At 38.9% G+C, this 19,196-nt stretch overlaps 1 protein-coding gene across 4 annotated transcripts in view; it reads left to right on the top strand.

Annotated features, from left to right (window-relative positions):
• STAU2 (staufen double-stranded RNA binding protein 2) overlaps positions 1 to 19,196 on the top strand; it is a 171,142-nt gene that overhangs the window by 8,669 nt on the left and 143,277 nt on the right. For 2 of the 4 annotated variants that reach the window (XM_058813148.1, XM_058813131.1), the window contains exons 2-4: positions 10,844 to 11,051; positions 12,117 to 12,247; positions 16,856 to 17,015. In XM_058813148.1, coding sequence (XP_058669131.1) covers positions 10,853 to 11,051; positions 12,117 to 12,247; positions 16,856 to 17,015 — 490 coding nt within the window. In that variant the 5' untranslated portion in view covers positions 10,844 to 10,852. Of the gene's footprint in view, positions 1 to 10,843; positions 11,052 to 12,101; positions 12,248 to 16,855; positions 17,016 to 19,196 lie in introns of those variants that run through there. The other 2 variants (XM_058813123.1, XM_058813138.1) reach the window with 2 other exon arrangements.

The raw sequence follows: 19,196 nt of genomic DNA, 5'->3' as shown, positions 1-19,196 counted from the left end.
ATGATGAGTTTTGGATGAGGAAGGCCTCCCACAAAGAGTGCTCTGATGATCACCTTGCTGTTTCATGAAGGAGTTTCACATTTTCTTCTCTGTAGTAATTCAGGGTATCTTGGCTGGGTCAAACTGATGGCTGTGTCTGAACCAATATTCTGTCTGGATGGTTCAGAGTCTTTTCTGAGCTGAAAATTTGTGGCACTGTGAGAACTGGGTTAGCTTGTACTGGCTGTTGGAAATTTCCATGGCTTTTGTACCATTTTCTCTGTTTTCTGGACAGGAACAATAAATTGAGAGAGACTTTCTGATGAGATTATCCTAACGCAGCAAACATTTATATAAACTAGACTTATTTTCCCCCTTGGGCTTTGGGTTATAAACAGGTTGAAATGTTTTGAGATGCCAAACAGTTTCTGATGCAACAGATTGGCTTTCTTTATCTTTTAGTTTTCTTCTAGCATTGAAATCTTCAAGTTGGTAATCTGATTGATGTCCCTTACCATTTTAATACAAATTAGCAATCCTTTTTCCCATCAATTTTCAGATTAATATTAATAGTTTCTCTACTTAGGGTCTCTGTTAGGATGTCTGTCTATGAAGTCTCTCCTTGAGTCTTTGAGTGGCAAGATTAGTATACACAGGACCTGACTGATTTCTCTGTTAGAAAAGAAAATGAGCCACATGTACAGTCTGGGGTCATTAGTTTTGCTGCACACAGTAAGATGCACTGTGGCCTGAGTTGCTCCTTTCCCAGCTTTTTCCTGTCAGCCTCGCTGTTGCCAGGGAAGCAAGGGAAGAGTTGCATTCCTGCCTGTCAGTATGCTCCACTTTCTGTTAAGTTTCTTGTTACAAGTTTTTATACTCTTGCTCATGCAAATGTGCACAGTTGCAGTCAGTGCCCTAACCCCTGCATTTTCCATCATTCTTTACAGAAAGACTTGTCTCTGCAAAGGGGCTTATTTACTTCTGTAATGCATCTGTTAGTTTTAGTAACATCCATGATCACTTACTTGTTGAAGACAAGTTTGGCAGTAGACTTTGGGTAGGATTCAGTTGCCTGTATTTTGGCATCTTGTGCAGATTGAGACACTAAGTTACCCTGTCTGCTTCTCAGCTGCCACTCAGCTGTGTGGTTAGCTAATCCTAAATTAGAAGCCTACTTGTTGATCACCTTGAATAGCTCCCCGGGTCTGCTGGCTGTACTGACTGGTGTAATACACTTCTTTAAACACACACATTATTGCCATTTCATTGCCTCTTCATGTCAGGGTTTCTCTGAACTGCCTGCCACATGCAGTGTCAGGTGTTGCATGAGTCTTCAGAGAGAATGTCTATTACCTGAAGCAGCAGCTGATGGAATAGGCAGGTATCCAAATGTGGTGTCTCAGGACATCTGACTGACATTATGTATTGGGTCTTTAAAAGACTGTAGTGTGTTCACCCTGGCTGGATATCAGGCAGCCATCAAAGCCACTCTCTCACTCTCCTCCACAGCTGGATAGGGGAGAGAAAGTATAATGAAAGGTTTATGAGTTGAGATAAGGACCAGGAGAGATCACTCACCAAATACCACCATGGGCAAAACAGGCTCAAATTAGAGATATTAATTGAATTTGGTGCTAACAAGATCAAAGCAGGATAATGAGAAATGAGAAGTGAAATAAAACCTTAAAAATACCTTCTTCCTACCCCTCCCTCTTTCCCAGCTCTGCACTCTCCTCCAGCAGCACAGGGAGACAGGGAATGGGCATTACAGTCAGTTCATCACCTGCTTTTTCTCCTGGGAGAGGAGTCCTTCCCCTGCTGCACCATGGGGCCCTGCCCACAGGACACAGTTCTCCATAAGCCTCTCCACCACGAGTCCATCCCATGGGCAATACAATCCATGCCCAAGCTGCTGCAGCATGGGTGACTCTTCCATGCAGTGCAGTCCTTCAAGGCCAGGCTGCTCCAGTATAGGAGCAGGGCCCCTCCCTCCACAGGTCTCCCATGGGCTCACAGTCTCCTCTCAGGCACCCCCTGCTCCAGTGTGGGGCTCCTCCACAGGCTGCAGGCAAATCCCTGCATCCCCATTGATCTCCATGGGCTGCAGGGGCACAGCTGCTTCACCATGGCCATCATGGGCTGCAGAGGGATCACAGCTCTGGTGCCTGGAGCACCTTCTGCTCCTCATTCTGCACTGACCTTGCTGTCTGCACACTTGTTCCTCTCACACATTCCCACCTTGCTCTTCTCTGCCTCCAATTGCAACTGTGCAAGGGGTTTTTTTTATTCTTCTGAAGTATGTTGGAGGCATTACCACCATTTTTAATTGGCCCAGCCTTGACCAGCAGCATGTCCATCTTTGGGGCTGCCAAGGGTTGGCTCTGCTGGACAGAGGAGGCTTCTGGCAGGTTGTCACAGGAGCCACCCCTGCTGCCAAAGCTTGGCCATGCAAGCCCAGTACCCTCTGGTAAATCATGGTACTCCCATGCTGTATTTCCTTTTACTCAATGACAGTTGAGTAAACAAAGTGACAATTCAGACACCTTGCTTATATTTGTAAACCTGAATTATAGATGCCTTTAATCCTTATCTGAGTCCTTATATCTCACTGTACAGCTGTGCCATACAATATGGGTGACTGTGCTGGTGTGACAGGTACTGTGAATGTAAATGGCTTTTTAGTTCACTGATTTTTCATATTAGTTACTCGACTTTTGCTGTAGTGGTTTAGGTAATTTACTACATCCTAAATGTTTGTTTATTATATTTACTCTGGGACATTCTATGTATTTCAAGTTGTGTAAATCCAATCTTGATTGCAGGGTAAGACTTTGGTTCTTGCCCTGTTGCTAACACACCATAATTAAATGGCAGCAAAAATCCCCATGTTTGGCCATTTTGTTGATGGAGAAAATCTTTAGGTTTAGTCTGTGATTCCATAATTAGCTGCCTTGTTTGTCTGGTTTGTTTTTTATACTTTTCTTTTCAAATTTACATGAAACATTTTTAAAGTGAGTTGTTAAAGAAGGATTGACTCAGTGACAGATATAAATAATATGTACTCCCACATAATGTGATTCTGTGATAATGGTAATGTGGTCATTGATTTGGAGACTTGCATGCTTTTTGTACTAAATTGGATCAACATCATATTGGAAGCTAGGGAATAGATATGGTTTCATGATGAAAGAAATGTGCAAGATGAAGCTGTTTCTGCCTCTGTTTTCTGAGTTTTAAGTCCTTTTATGTTGTTTTAATGTGTAGTAATTCAAAAGGGAGGTTGAACTGACTGTTGTTTGAAGAAGAGATTGAAAAATATGACTGCAGATTTTTAGTCTGTTTCCTACTTGATTTTTTCTTTCAAAAATACCTTCAAAAGCACCTTTCTTTCAAAAATACCTGCCTTTCCTCAGGAAGGTTCTTATTGATTGTACATGAGAATTGGCAAAGGATAGTCCTCTGTGGGTGGATAATATCTGTAAGTGTGGATGTTGTGACTTGCTCTTCACTGCAGCTGCTTGGCCCTCCCTTGCCTTCCTGGGGCTTTATCTACAACTCTTTTCTGCTCCAGTCCAAGAGCAGAGAAAACAAATTGTAAGAAACTGTGTTATTTAGTCTTTAGAAACTGGGTTTAACACTGAGCAATAAGAGGAGCTTTTTTGTAAGCCTTGCAGCTCCTTAAATTTTGGGTATTAGTCCCTAATAGTCTGTGTCCCTTCCTTTGCTTGTAAAATATCTTACCAAAACAATGAAAATAAAAGAGTTAGTGATTTCTCCCACACCCATCTTATACTTCTGCAAAGTAAAATGCTTGTAAGGCATCACTTCACTTGCTGCCATGTATTATGTAGCTGTTAATTAGATGGTAGCTGTGTTCATATATTCATTGAAACTAAGGTTCTCTAGTGTAAGGCACAGTAAAGGAAAAGAAACCAGGCCACGGGTTTCTGAAGATGTAATCATCAGGGATGAGACCAGGGGCTTTGTGAGGAACAGTGTGAAGGAGATGAACTTCAGTGTATGGCTTGACAGCAAAGCTAAGCTGATTAGCAGGAGTTGAAAGGCCTATTCCTTGCACCCACTCCAGGTCAGGAGTTTGTGTCCCCCCTTGTACAGACCAGATGCTCCTCTGGTCTTTCTCCTTACCTGCCACAAAAACTGGCTCAGTGAGATGGACACAGAAAGTGTTGGCTTTTTGCTGCAGGGAAGAGAGGACATGGGATTGTCCCTTGCTATGCCAGCAAGTCATTAGATCAGTTTGGCTGTTGGCAAACCACTCCTCATAAGGCAAAATGCTACGAAATTGATGGAGGAGCAAATGGGAAGAACAAACAGGGGGGACCAGCAGTAATATAGAAAAATATATATATATTTAAAAACAGAGAAATCCTGTGAAATTTCATGCCTAGCATTTTATTTTTTGCTATTTAAAATGTATAAATAAAATAAATATTGCAAATAAGTCTGGATAATCATCTGCTGATTGTTGCCTTAAGTCATACTCTTGCTAAACTGCTACTGTGTGGCCATCTATTTACTTGATATTAAAAGACAAAAGTTCTAATTAGGCTGCTCTGAAGGTAATCCAGAGCTGTGTGGTTTTTGTCAACCCCAAATAAACTGCTAGATATCACACAGTAAAAAAAATTGCATAAGGCTTAGAACTTCTTTAGGACTTTTAATAATAATGTCCACAAATGTATAAATATTTGCCATAAATGTGAGAAATGGCACACCGGAAATGTATTAAACCTTTAGGCAGTTTTGTATGCTTTTGTGTAACTGAATTAATATCAGAAGAATAGAAGAAGAACAGAGCATTTAATGGAATTTTAAAGCTAAGGCTAAAACCAAACCCTTCTTAGTTAGGAAGCTGTTAACTCTTAGAGTTCTGTGAGTTGGGACTTTCACAGAAGAATCACATTAACCAGCTTCTAACCAAAATGGGGTTGGTTTGAAAAAAACTCTTGAGATGCTTGCTGCTGGCTTAGACACTGCCCCCAGTTTATTGGATTGCTGTTTCTGTACCTTTCAATGTTTTCATTTATGATGTGAAAGAAACTGTGCAGGTATTAAACTGGAGATGCTATAAAACAGGCTTAGAGAAGACTTGCAAACATTTTGGAATTAGAATTAAAATTTAATGTGATATTGAAAAAAAAATATTGCCTTTTTCTTTTTTTTTTTTCTGTTTTGTTGGGTTTTTTAATAAGAAAATTCAAAAAAGACAAGAAAAAATCTCATTAGCTAGGAAACAGCTCCACAAAGAGAGCACAGCCTAGAACTTGCTGGGTAGCAGTTCTGTGGAAAAGGATCTGGGATCATTAATATAATATTCTTGTGAAAAATGGACACTGACCAGAAAGTATAAGCAGAACTGTTGGTTATATAAAATACAAGATATGTCAAGTAATTTTTCTTGCTCAGCAGTGGCTGGCCTGCAGTTGTTCCATTTGTAAAGTCCTTAACAAGTAAGTAGTATCTGCCACCATTACATACTTGTGCACAGATTAAATTTGGTACTCTGGCTTGTATGACAGAGCACTGTGAAAGTGTGGTGACTCTGCATATGTGCATTTTCACTTTCTGCACAGATGAAGTCCAACCTTCTGTTTTGACTGTTCAGGCCATTAGTTTCTCTATCTGTTTATTGTGCCCATGACTTGTCTTTCTAATATTGCTTTTTCAATTTTCCCACATTGTACGAGTCTGTTTGGTTTGAAAACTCATTGTCCATGCTTTCTGCCTTTTGTGATATTTTATCTACTTGATCTGTCTTTATTTATTCAATTACTATGACATAGTCCAAGAATCATTCCACCAGAGCATTCAGTTCATATTTTATGTCACAAGATCTAAGGTTATAAAGTGATTCCAGAAAAAATACAAAAGGTAATAATAATCAGAAGAAGTGTTAACTAATTATTTGTGCTGCATGGTGCTTTTAGCATGATACAAGTATAATCACAAATTTTAAAAGTATTCTGCATCTGTAAATGTAACTAAATATTTGCAGTGGGTTTGCATGGCCAGGTTTTGGTAACAGGGGCTACAGGGGTGGCTTCCATGAGAAGTTGCCAGAAGATTCATTTGTGTCTGATGGAGCCAGTGCCAGCTGGCTCTGGGATGGATCTGCTGCCAGCCAAGGCTGAGCCTGTCAGTGTTGTTGGTAGTGTCTCTGGGATAACAGATTTAGAAACAGGAAAAGTTCCTGCACAACAGAGGAGAGGAGAGGAGAGGAGAGGAGAGGAGAGGAGAGGAGAGGAGAGGAGAGGAGAGGAGAGGAGAGGAGAGGAGAGGAGAGGAGAGGAGAGGAGAGGAGAGGAGAGGAGAGGAGAGGAGAGGAGAGGAGAGGAGAGGAGAGGAGAGGAGAGGAGAGGAGAGGAGGAGTAAGAATATGTGAGAGAAGACAGACAGACACCAAGTTCAGTGCAGAAGGAAGGGGAGGAGATGCTCCAGGCGCCAGAGCAGAGACTCTTCTGCAGCCTGTAGTGCTGACCATGGTGAAACATGGCAGCCCTGTGTCCCTGCAGCCCATGGAGGTCCATGGTGGAGCAGAGATCCACCCGCAGCCCCTGGGGGAGACCCACAGGACCTGTGGCCCCATGGAGAGAGAGAGGAGTTCACGCTGGAGCAGATTTACTGGCATGACTTGTGACCCTGTGGGAGGCCCCTGCTGCAGCATTCTGTCCCTGAAGGATGCCACCCTGTGGAAGGGATCCACGCTGGAGCAGTTCACCAAGAACTGCAGCTTGTGTGAAGGACTCACGTTGAAAAAATCTGTGGAGGACTGTGACCTGTGGGAGGGACCCCACACTGGAGCAGGGGAAGAATATGAGGAATCTTGTCTTAGGAAGATGGAGGGGCAGAGATAACATGTGATGAACTGACTGTAATCCCCATTCGCCATCCTTCTGGTCATGGAGAACTCAGGAGTGAAGTTAAGCCTGAGAAGAAAGAACGGGTGGGAGGAAAGTGTTCTTAAGATTTAGTTTTTATTTCTTCTTTTCCTACTCTGATTTGATTAAATAAATTTATTGTCAATCTCCCCAAGCTGAGTTTGTTCTGCATGTGACACTAATTGGTGAGTGATCTTTTCATGCACTTGTCTAGACCCACATATCTTTCATGATATTTTCCCTCCCCTGTCCAGCTGAGGTGGTGAGCCACAGAGCAGCTTTTGTGGTCACCTGGTGTACAGACATGGTCAACTCACAACAGCATTGTGTTTCCTCATATATTAAAAAGTGAACGGCCTATTTTACAACAATATTTTCACTTTAAAATGTGAGGAGTTTTGTTTTGTTGTTTTGGTATGAGTTTGTTTTGGTTTGGTCATTTTTAGTTTGTCAGGAAAATTCACAGCGTGTGCATAGTTTAATATGAAAGTCAGTACCAAGTGTTTTATGAAACCTGTGTAGTAAGTGCTCAAAAAGGGAAGTGAAGTAAAATGCAATTCTAATATATTTGCATCCCTTTATGTATTTGCTATTGCATTTCTACTGCATCTGTGTGGGTGAGACTATGAGGAGAAACCATTGCAGTTATGTCATCCACAAGCCCTGCAGTGCAGCCTTACAAAAACAGCAGTGCTCTGACATGCAGACTTTGACTGGATAGATGTGTGTGATTCAAACATTGGGGAACATCATTTCTGTCGTGTCTTGACGTGGCAGCTGGGTAAAGGCACAAAGCTGGGAGGCAGAGCTGTGCAGTCCAGCTTTCTCTGAGAGGTGCAGGTGTCTGTAACCACTGCTAAGCTTGAAGGGAAACCTCTTTGGAGACACTTGGGTGTAGGAATTTCCTAGATATGAGTTGGGTAGCCACCTGAAATGGGGTGTGGGGACTTCTCTAATTGTAATCTTAATTCTTGTGATCTTAATCCTAATGAACCATCACTTTTGTATATGTCAGATTTTTCAAAAATATCTGCATAGAAGATGTAAAAATATTTTGATTATATAACTGCGTTTCATCTCTGACCAGCTTAGTGAAATCTCTCTCTCCTAAGTCCTATATTTTAGGTAGCTGTGTATTTTATTATGTGTGTGCTTGTGGCTGGAAGGCCCCAAAATGTTTTTTGTTCCATAGTTTATAAAGCAGTACAACACTGGTGTATATATGTTAAAAATGTAAAGAAAAGGTGGAACGTAGAGGTTTTCACATCTTTTGTCATGACATTGAAGATTGGCTGCCTGTGGTGTGAGAATGACATGCCATCACTATATCAACTGTATTCTTTCTGTTACCTCTCTCTACTAGTGTATTTTTAGAACTAATTGCAAATTTATTATCTCCATATCTCATCTGCTTAAGAGTTCATGTCTACAATTATATTACTGCCTTGGCATCTTTGCTTACACAGGTTAATTTTCAAAATAGTTACAGTTTCTTGTAGGAGTTCTGCAGCTTTAAAAAAAAAAGCAATCCAGCACTCAACATGTTATGATAAATTCTGATTTCAGAATTGAATTTTCTATGTACTTTACTTTAGTGTCTTTTTTCCCCCCTAAACCTTATCATGTTCATTTTTGCAGTTCCTCAATACTATTCTTATACTGATTTTTCTTGTTTTATCCTTAATAAGAGTCCCTCCCACAATTTTGCCCATTAGAACATCACTACTGTATAATGTAGTATTTTGTTTATTAGCAAGTTCTGCTTTCATGAAGAATAAACTTTTAAAATACTGGAAGCTGAAGTGGTAATTCACAACTGGCAGCATTTAAGATCAGGTGTTCAGTAGTATTTCATGCAGTACATATGAGTGATACCTTTCTCATACTCATGTTTGTAGGATAAAATGCTTTAAATACTGTGAGTTTCTTAAACTTCACTTCTTGTGCTGATATTTCATGTTATGTTGGTTTCATTTTATGTATGTTTAAGACATATGGCCCGATTCTGCCATCATTGACTTTAATGTTTACAATTAAAAGTCTTTTTCAATTAATTCCTGTTTAAACTAATGCATTTAAAACCAGAAGCAGACATGTTCTCTACTAAAGACTTCTACAATTCTATACCTTCTCAGTCTTTAAGTTAGGCCTTTCTAACAGTACTGCTGTATTGAATGGCATTTGCTGTGAAGTGACACTAGGATTTTTACAGTGTGAATGTAGTATATTTTTTTGAACATATGAGGTATTTGAACATATCTCAGCTAACTACATATATATATTTTAAATCTGTCACTATTACCAAAGATAGTTATGAAGAGGGCAGGTGATTGCTTCTCAATTTTTAATTTTTTTCTACTTTTGCCTTTCCAGAGACTTAAATCAGTTATTTGTCTTTCCTCAGTAATAAAAATGGCATTCCAGTCTGAACCTCTTCTCCAAAGCACAGAGTCACAGTAATAGGATTTATTATTTTCATTATACTAGTGCAACTGTGTTAAAGTACTTGTACTCCAAGGTGTAATGAGTGATTTGGGATCTTAATCCAACAATACTGTCCCTCTGAGTAAAGATACTTGGATATTTTTAATAGACTGGGGAAAGGCAGGCAAAAATACTGATGGTAATCAATATTTTTTATATAGGTTATTCATTTCAATAAGCCCTCTATTAGAAAGTTTCTCGGGTGTTGAATGGGTTTGTTTGGGTTTTGCGTTTTTTTTGATAGGGAGAGAGAATTACCCCAGCAGAAGAAGCAAAGAGCTTAGTGATGGATGAGAGCTGAGCCCCTGCTCTGCCTTGGCCTGCAGGACCAGAGCTGCTGCTGGGACAAGTCCCAGTTGCCCAGGCCATTTCTTGGCTCTCACAGGTTTTGTCTCTCTATCTGCTCTGGACAGATCAGCTCACGTGGTATGAACCCCAAATAATACAGTCTGTGTCCATGCTGCTGAGTAAAATATATCATCCTGCTCCTTGTGGGACAGGAGAAGCCCAAACCTTTTTCCCAGATGTCTGACAATGACTGGTTTCTCTCTCAATTGAGTGGATGACCTGGGATGCCTGCAGGCACCTAAACTGCTCCTGCATAGTTTTTGCAGCAGCAGGAGTTCTCAGCCAGTAGCCCAAATTTTGCCAAGGAGCATAGTCTCAGTGAGTAATATGGAGTGGTGCCCTGACCCTGGTTTGTTTATGCATGTAGACCTAGCCTGAGAACAGGTATTTGCAATAAAGAAACTAATTTGGGCAGATGAAAAGAGGTAATTAGTACCTGGCATATTCCCAGTAAATGCTTTAGCCATTGGGTTGAAGGCTAGTTTAGGAAATCCTGGTATGTCTCTGCCAGTAATTTATACAAGGATTTTGAAGTACTCCACCTGTTGACTGAGTAAGCAGTGATTTTTTTTTTAAGAACTTGCATCATTGGTGGGGCTTGTTTGTTTGTATTTTTGTCCTTTTTTTTTTTTTTTTTTTTTTTTTCCCTCTTTTCTACTTTGGTACCTGGCCAAAAAAATTAAGGATTTTCTCTTGTGGCCTTATTGGATACTTAAGGTGCACTTTACTGGAGAAACAATGGCAAAAGTTTACAAGTTTGCTGTGGCATTTGGTTGCAAGGTCATCCTCTCTTAAAGATACTGGCAAGTTCTTATCTCATCTGCAGAATAATTGTGTAGAATTTGATTCTGGAATAGTAATTCTTCCTGCTATATTTCAGGCAGGGTGACCCCAACATTGAAAAACAGAACCTGGAGCCAAAGTGTGTGGGTTCTTCTCCAGGGATGTTCTTTGGCTCTGAGCTCTGTTTCTCTGTGCATCCATTTGGAAGTAGTGTTTGCAGAGGCATGACTTTTGTGGACAGTTTTGTGACCCAGATCCAGGAGCGAAGAAGGAATGTTGCTAATAGCACAGTAGTCATTGGACATTCAAACTGCAGAATGCTCTGCTGATAATAAATGTATTTATTGCAGTGACAGGCAATGGCACAAGTTAAAATGCAGACTACAGCAAACCTGTCTGGACCCACCATGGCCCCTGTGGTGCTACCCCTGCCAGTTACAGCTACAAATACACTGAGTCTGCCATCCTCAATGAATGGATCCATTTCAGAATCGGCTGCCAGCTGTAGCAGTCCTACTGCCAGCCTTGTGGATCCCACGTCTTTGATCAACTCACCAGGTAAGTTGGTCCAGATATATTTTCTTTGGTGTTGAAATTAATCTTTTTGATGGCTTTTTAATTTAAAAAAATAAAAATTAGGTCCTAAAGAGGATTAAAATAAAGGAGAACACCCATGTAGAAGAATGTTTTGGCTAAATAAGCTGTTTACAAAGTTTAGTTTCTTTATTGAGCTCAGATTTGGAGTGAAGTTTCGATCAATGATGTAAAAGCTCAGGAAAAAACATGTCTATTTTGTCAAATTCTCAGTATATCTTTTATAGAGAAGTTTTAGTGGGGCAGGAAGGTCTCCAAGTTTATTTCTCTTCCCTAGAACAGAATGTCTTCTGAATGCTTGGCAGTATTTGGTGTTTCCTTTGTGGCCTAATAAATGCTGTAGTTTCCATGCTGAACTGGGTATAAAATGCAGAAGTGTTGTCCTAACAACTTAAGCAAGAAATGACAACGTGTGTGCGTGTGTTAGGGGTAAATACAAATAAATTGTAAAAACCCCACAGAAAGTGAAACAGTCTAAAGAAAGCAGAACCAAATCCTTAAAGGGGGAGGTGTTGTATGTGAGTGTTCTGAGAGTGACTTTGGTATTGTGAGAAAGGTCTAAAACTTTGGGAAGAAGCTGGCAGAAACAGATGGGAACCTCAGGGTTTCATCTACTGTATTTGTCTCATAACTCTTATGCTACCCATTTCTGCTTCAAAGAGTGGAAAAATCATTCTGAAAGAGTAGTTAACTCCAGGAACCAGTATACTCCTGACAGTAAACTTTGGTGACACAGAAAATACAGAATATGCATATGCTCTCCTGTACTGTCATCTTTCATATAGACATTTTGGAAATAAATAGTTTTGGGGCTTTTTTAACTGCATGTAATCAAAATTGTTATTGGGAACTACATAGTTTCATGTGATTAATATATAAATGGTGTTTAAGCTTTGTATTTAGCATATATGCAAAAGTTATGTTTTAGCCAAAGTATTTCCTTTTTTAAGCATGCTGCTTTTGCAAAGCTTTGTGAAGTTGTGAAGAGTACATTTCTCCACAAAAACTTTACAGACTCTTTATTTACAGCTCCTCTCCAAGATAACATGGCAAACCCCAAAGAGAAAACTCCAATGTGTCTGGTAAATGAGTTAGCCCGTTTCAATAGAATTCAACCCCAGTATAAGCTTCTGAATGAAAGAGGGCCTGCTCATGCCAAGGTAAGGTCACAGTTCCAGGTGATGAGCCATACCTTACATGCTGAACAGATAATATCATGGTTTGGACAAATGTGCTTGTCAAACCCAGCTACATTTCTAGTGTAAGGGCTTTCTTCCTGTTCTTTATTTTGCTGCTCTTTTAGACCACACTTTCGGAAAGTATGCCTGTATTTCTGTTACAGAAGCCCTGTAGATCATTTTCTACTTTACTTTGTCTCTCATCTTTGAATTTACATTTACTGGTCTTTATATAGACCTCATGAAGGTCTTTTCAGGATGTCACCACCCTTCCTTAATCTTTCTGGGGCATTTGCTTTTTAGGCTGCATGAATCTTTCTCAGTCAGCATGCCTCTGATAACTCCTCTGCATTTGTTTCATGGTAATGCAGGTGATGACAAATTTGTGACATTTTTTAAAGTGCTTATTGATGCAATTTTTTGTCCATTAAGTTGATAGTCTGTCTTTGAGTCTTGCATTCTAGGGCACAAACTTTATTACTGTGCAACTTTACAATGTAGGGTTATACTAAAACTCCTAATGTGATTATGGTGTAGAAGTTTCTAGTGATTTGACAGCTCATTCTGGCCACTTGTTGGGTGGATGTCCAACTTAATAAGTAAAAATTAGGATGCTTTCAGATTATGGGGAATACAGAGGAATATCCTCATGGTAATTTTTTGATATAATTTTGAATTTCCTCCCTACTTAGGAGCAAACTGGGGGAGGAAAAAATCCTAGAAAAGTCTGAGTGAGACACTGGCATAATTAGTAGCTGCTTTGTATGTAGTATTTCTGGAGTGGCTAAATCACATGAGGCAGCAGGGCCAGGGTGTAGGTTAGTAACAGTTTCAGCTCCTCATGGGCTGTCTCTGCCCCTGCCCCTTGTTCCTGTGTTGCACACTGTGTTGCCAGCTAGTGCAGAACTGATGCAAATCGCTGACCTTCAGCTCTGGCTGGCGATGCTGAACGTGTTACAGTGGTGGAAATGATGTCAGCAGGTGTGGGGCTGCTTTTAGCATCCTTCGTTGCAAATGGAAATTGAAGAGCTCTTCCTCTTCCTGGAGGTGTTTGGCACCACAGGGTACACTGGCTGGTTGGTTTTAGGTTGCATTTTAAATTTGTTGGTCTTTCTGTAACTTTATCACTATTGTGTTTATTGTGTTACTTTTTTTTTCCATTTTTGTGAAAAAATAATCACTTTGACTGCGGTGTGGTTTTGGCTGTTTACATTTCTCAGCAGTTAGGATATTTGATTTATATGACATTCATATTATGCTTAAAATTTTAGTAGGATAAGAAATTGTTCACATATGGAAGGGGGGCCCTTCTCCCAAGCAGCTGGCAAAAGGATAAGGGAACATAACCTCAAAATGTGCCAGGGGAGGTTCAGTTTGGACATGATGGAAAATTTTTTGACTGAGAGGGTGGTTAAGCATTGGACTGGACTGCCCAGGGAGGTGATGGAATAGCCATCCCTGGAAGTTTTCAAGAAATGACTGGACATGGCACTTAGTACTATGGTTTGTGTGGTGTGGTGGTATTTGGTCAAAGTTTGGACTTGCTAATCCTAGAGGTCTAATCAGCTTTATTGATTCTATGACATATTTGTTATTATTTTTAAAGGAACTGATATCAGTGAAATTACTTAAGTCTGCATTACCTGCACTTCTGAAATCCAGATTTTCAATGAATTTCTTAATTTTTCAGTTTTTCAATTTACATCGTTCTTTTAGTTGTGCTCATAGTGGTAAAAAAAACAGTTATGTGCTCTATAGACTCAGAAGGATATTGAGTCTAATTTTGAACTGTGTAGTGAGATAAAAAAAGGGAAATGAATGAAGAACAAGGGTGATATTAATAAGATTATGCAAGTTTTGACCTATGAAAAGCGAAGAAAGAGGTAGAATTTATTATGACTCTCTTAGCAATTTAGTATCATGTCTTGCTAGTAATATGATGATATACTTGACAGAATACGTGAAAGAGACGTAAATCTGTCCTGGGAAGCATGACCTGAAGGATGTAATGCTGCTGTTGCTCTTTGCCATTCAAGGAGCTTCTCATATTGCTTTGCTCCTACACATACTCTGTTCCTGACCCCTGGTGTTTTTCACAATTTTCAGACATGCTCCACAAGATAGCTGTCTGTTTTGTGGCCACAAATGCTAGTAAATGTTTATATCCTTTGTCCTAGTTGTCTCTGGAAAATAAGTTTAGACAATCGGGGTGAAGTGGAAAACTAGAAACAGTGCAGCTGGGAGAGAAGTGGCTCTTCCTAACAGTGCACTTAGGTTTTCTAGGAGTCTGCCCTCCAGGTGGATTCTTCATCATAAGAAAAATCAGAAAGTCTTTGTTAGCATAAATGACATTTTGGAGTACATAAGTCAGATTGATTGTGTCTTCTGTCCTTCCATGTCAGTGTCATTTCAGGACACAAATTTAAAAGGAACAGTGGCAAAAGAAAGTGGATGGTGGTACAGAAAAGAGGGAAAGGGGTAAGGGATGTAGCACTTCAAAAACTGGGAAGGAGGAGAGAAGGTTGTACACAGAAGAAGTAAGGAGTAAAGAGTTGTCAGAGCTTAGAGAGACTGACCTTACAAGCACAGCAGAGTGGAAACAAGCACAAGCGTGGTGGCCTTTGCATTTCTGCTCTCTGGACATCAGGTAAATTATGTTGGGTGTAAGGAATAGAAATTTCCTCAGTTGAAAAATGTCTCTCAGTCAATAGCAGAACTGTTAGCTCTGGTAATCCAGGACTTGAATGTTCCATGGTCTGCTCCAGAGTTTGGATTTGGGCAGGTTTATTCCTTTAATAAAGGAATAAACCTACTTCTATGTGTGGGTTTTTGCAGGAGTTTTTTGGCAGATGTGTTAAGTGAGAAGGTGCTCTGACTGGCAGAAATTTCCTGAGCAAGCCCTCTGTCATCTGGAGTTCCTATTTATTGCTCTAAGCACTAAGAGTTATAGGTAGATAAGTAGCCATTATTAATCATATTTTCATTTAAATTCAGGATTCTCCTCCTCCTATAAAAATATTGTACTGATACTTTCTTGCAAAATATAAAATATATAAACTTCAGATCCAGAAATCAAATTTCAACGTCTTTAGTAATAAGGATGTATGTTTGTAGGTAATTTATATAATTATGGGTATTTAGCTCTAATACCCATCTTAGCTTTCAGATGGGGGTAGGGTTTGACAGAGTGTAAAATTAAGAGACTATTTCTCTCTTTTCTTCCATGAGGAAATTGTTGTGACTGCTGTGGCAAAAACAACATGGCAGTGGGAACTCTGATACAGGGACTTGCATTGTGCTTCTGAAAATTACAGTAGGCCAAAACTCAAGGCTGTAATTAAGACACCAGTATGTATTTATAGCATTCAGTTTTAATGCAGTGTGTGCATATACAGAGGGCTGAGCTGGGAGACACATACATTATTGTGTTCAAATGCTTGTTTGCAAGTACTTGCTAAAAAAATGTATATGTAGAGGTAGATTTAAAGGGTGCCCACCATATTAATCTCTAAAAACCTGATCACGAATCTGGCAAGTTGAAATAAGTGAAAAAATTAGAGAGCTGTCAAAATTAAAATTTTGCTTTATATACTTCTCATACTAATATGTAGATAATTTTTTCTTTGACTCAAGTAAGTTAGTTTGTTTTCTGAGGTAGGTGAATCTTATTTTACTTTGTGTGTCTGACTATTAAGTCCTGCCTTTATCTAGGGATTATATGGCAAATATATTGAGTTCCTAGCTTTTCTCCCCTTGTTCTCAGATGCTCAAATTTAAACAGAACATTTATGTATCATACAGAAGGTAGACTCTATCTAATATCTTAAACATATATTGAGTTTTATGGGCACAATTTGCACAGCATGGATACTTGAAATAGCCCTCTATCACAGAATTTGAAATATATGGCTTTTATCAGTTAGTCCATTTCTGAACTCTGGATGTTTACAGTTCCTATCCTCATTATAGATTTTACATTAAGAACTGCAGTTTCATTAAAAAGATGATAATTCTTTTGCTTCTTACTTTATCTTTTTGAACATGCTTGAGTTGTAACTCTGCACTAACAAAAGGCATTATTTTTAGAAATCTGGGTATGAGAGAAATTAATTCACTCTGTAAAACTATCTGGGCCAAATTCTCTGCTGCCTTGAGAAGTGTGTAGTCATTTATATTCATTCACAATCATTACAAAATTGATTCTTTTCTCAGTAGCATGTTTAGTATTTGTTTTCTACAAGTGACTAAACATACTCAAATATAAGAAGAAATGTGTTCATAGCTGACCTGTACATAGTCTTCCAGGAGCAGAGGATCAGTTTGAAGTTATTCTTACTTGGTTTAACTACTATCCTGTTCTTTGATAATTGACATAACCATTACACTATTTTACTTTGTGATTTGAAAGGCCACAAATGTTGCTCACTGATAAGGTCTCACTGATCTCTGGAAGAATCAGATGTGTTATCTGGGAGTTGAATACAATGAAAAGAAAGCACGGTTTCTCTTCTGCCCTGGAAGCTTTTATACAGATTGTTCTAATCCACAACAATAATCTTGCCAGTGTTTACCTGTTCTTTGTCTTTGAAGATGTTCACAGTGCAGCTGACTCTTGGAGAACAGACATGGGAAGCTGAAGGAAGCAGTATTAAAAAGGCCCAGCATGCTGCTGCTAGCAAAGCATTGAATGAAACCACCCTTCCCAAGCCAACACCTAGACCACCCAAAAACAATGTAAACAATAATCCAGGTATGACATTTTCCTCTGTGTTAGATCTTGTTGAAGTCTCAGCATATTATAGCACTAAATAAGTAGTTTTAACAAGATACTTAATTTTCTAGGATGAAAATCAACATAGCTATAGTATGATTGGATAACGCAGAATATCAAGTAAGCTTTCATGGAAGAATTTTTAATGCACATATCTAAAATGGTTGAATTGTAAGGGAATATATTCTTAGGTAATGCTTAGATGTGTGCTAAGTGATGGTATGTGGTCAACAGTAAGCAGACTGAAGAAAAGGAGAAAACCAGACTGAATTAACTAAAACACATTTCCTAAAGCATTATTTTAGCTAACTTTCCAATGAAGCTGGAAATTTTATCCAGTCCAATCCTGTGAAATTGCATCTCTGGCATAAACAAAAGGCTGGGATTTAACATGAGAACTTTGACAGGTAATTTCCTGCATGCTGAGATTTCCTTCAGAGCAACCTGTGCTTTCAAAAAGCTTTCAGGTGGCTTTAGAAACTTGATTCAATAATAGAAAGAATGTGTACTGGTGTCTTGCAGCCTTCATTTTGAGCTGTTACCCACAAGTTGCCTTCACTGCATGCAAAACCTGAGCTACCTCTCATGTACATGCTCAGTGATCTGTTCTGTCTTGATTGATAAAGAAAAAAATAATAACTTCATTTCAGACTAACAGAAAGGAAATCAAGTGGTGAGAATCTTTTCTCATTTTTATTTTTAAACAATCCTTTCCCTCCATCTCTTTTCTGTATTCCCTTTCCCCCCTTTAATTTCCATCTGCCCCTCCTCCTCTTTTGAAAAAGTATTCTTCAGCCAGTTTCTTAAACGAAAGTAATTTTGCAGTTTATCTTCTCTATGTTGGAAAGAGAAAAGCAGGAGTAAATTTCCTTTAGAACTTGTGAGTATTATCCTGAGCATTAGGGATTGTTTGAGAGTGGTGTGGCAGTGTTCTCTCTCTCTTTTGGAGATCAGTATGTTTCCTCTCCAGACCCAGGACACTGGCTTTGCCCTGCTTCCTTCACAGTCACTGTGACTTTGGCTGCTTACAAAGCAGGAGGCTCAAACCTCTGTGAAAAGGGATCCTGAGTTTGGTTCTTGACATTGCAGAGCATTACTGAGTTTCTAGATTTTTTTTGGCTTTTGAGCATATTCTTAGAGGAAAAATCTGATAACAAGAGGAATAGGCTTTAAGAGAATGAATTAAAAATTTTATCACTTAACACTTTAATTTTGCTCCAAGAAAGGTGCATTGTATATGTAAAAGCATATTCTCATCAAAATGACATTTTGTATTTTTATGAGAAGTCTGAATTCATAGTAATGTCTTGCTTTGGAAATTATAAGAATTGTTGGTATAAATTTTTGACTAAGTGTTGCATAACCAATTTAATAATTTGGCATATAAATCTTCAATGTCAGACTGGAAAATTAATTGTGATTTTTTTAAAGGGTATATTTATTTGAATCTCTCATGAAAATATTTTCAGAATATATTAAATCCTTTTTATTGGAATGCATATTTAGCTCATTTAGGATTCTCTGACAACAGTGTAAGTGGAGATAACTGTAGCTGAACGTTATAACTAAGAAAAAAGAAAGAAAGAAGTTGGATGTAGCTTATTTGGCATTTTAGAAACCATGCAATGGGCAAGTACTGGCTGCCTTCTATTTTTGCATTCTGTCACCAGTAGATGGCTGTAGTTGCACTGATTTCCAGGAGCTGTGTGCTCAGTCTGTTAGATCACTCCTGTGAGACCATTAGTTCTTAGACATAGTTTTAAGTTTTCAAGTCTTGTAAATAAAACATTTTTTGTCACTTGTTGTAAGATTTCTGAATGACTTCAGTAATGCCTGTTGCTTCATGCTTGTTTCAATGACTCTTTGCTCTATTTGTGGTTTTATTTAATGGTATTCAGCAGGAAGACACATTATTCTGTTATCTTTATAGTTCTTTCAGAAAGTATCATAATGTATTATAAGTACTTTGGAAAGATGAATAACCAGCTTGTTTATTACACTGACTTTCTCATTCATATGTGAAGGGTAATCTACTGAAACTGCATAGAGAATTCACTGAGATTTTTTAAATGTTCTTTCTCATTGCTTGTGATTAAGTTGGCATCTATATTCCCATCTTTTAAAGAAACTGAAATGTCTTTTTAGTTGCATCTTTTGAAT

This window comes from Ammospiza caudacuta, chromosome 1 (genome assembly GCF_027887145.1).
Source record: "Ammospiza caudacuta isolate bAmmCau1 chromosome 1, bAmmCau1.pri, whole genome shotgun sequence".
NCBI lineage: Eukaryota > Metazoa > Chordata > Aves > Passeriformes > Passerellidae > Ammospiza > Ammospiza caudacuta.
This window is presented reverse-complemented; position numbering and strand designations above follow the sequence as displayed.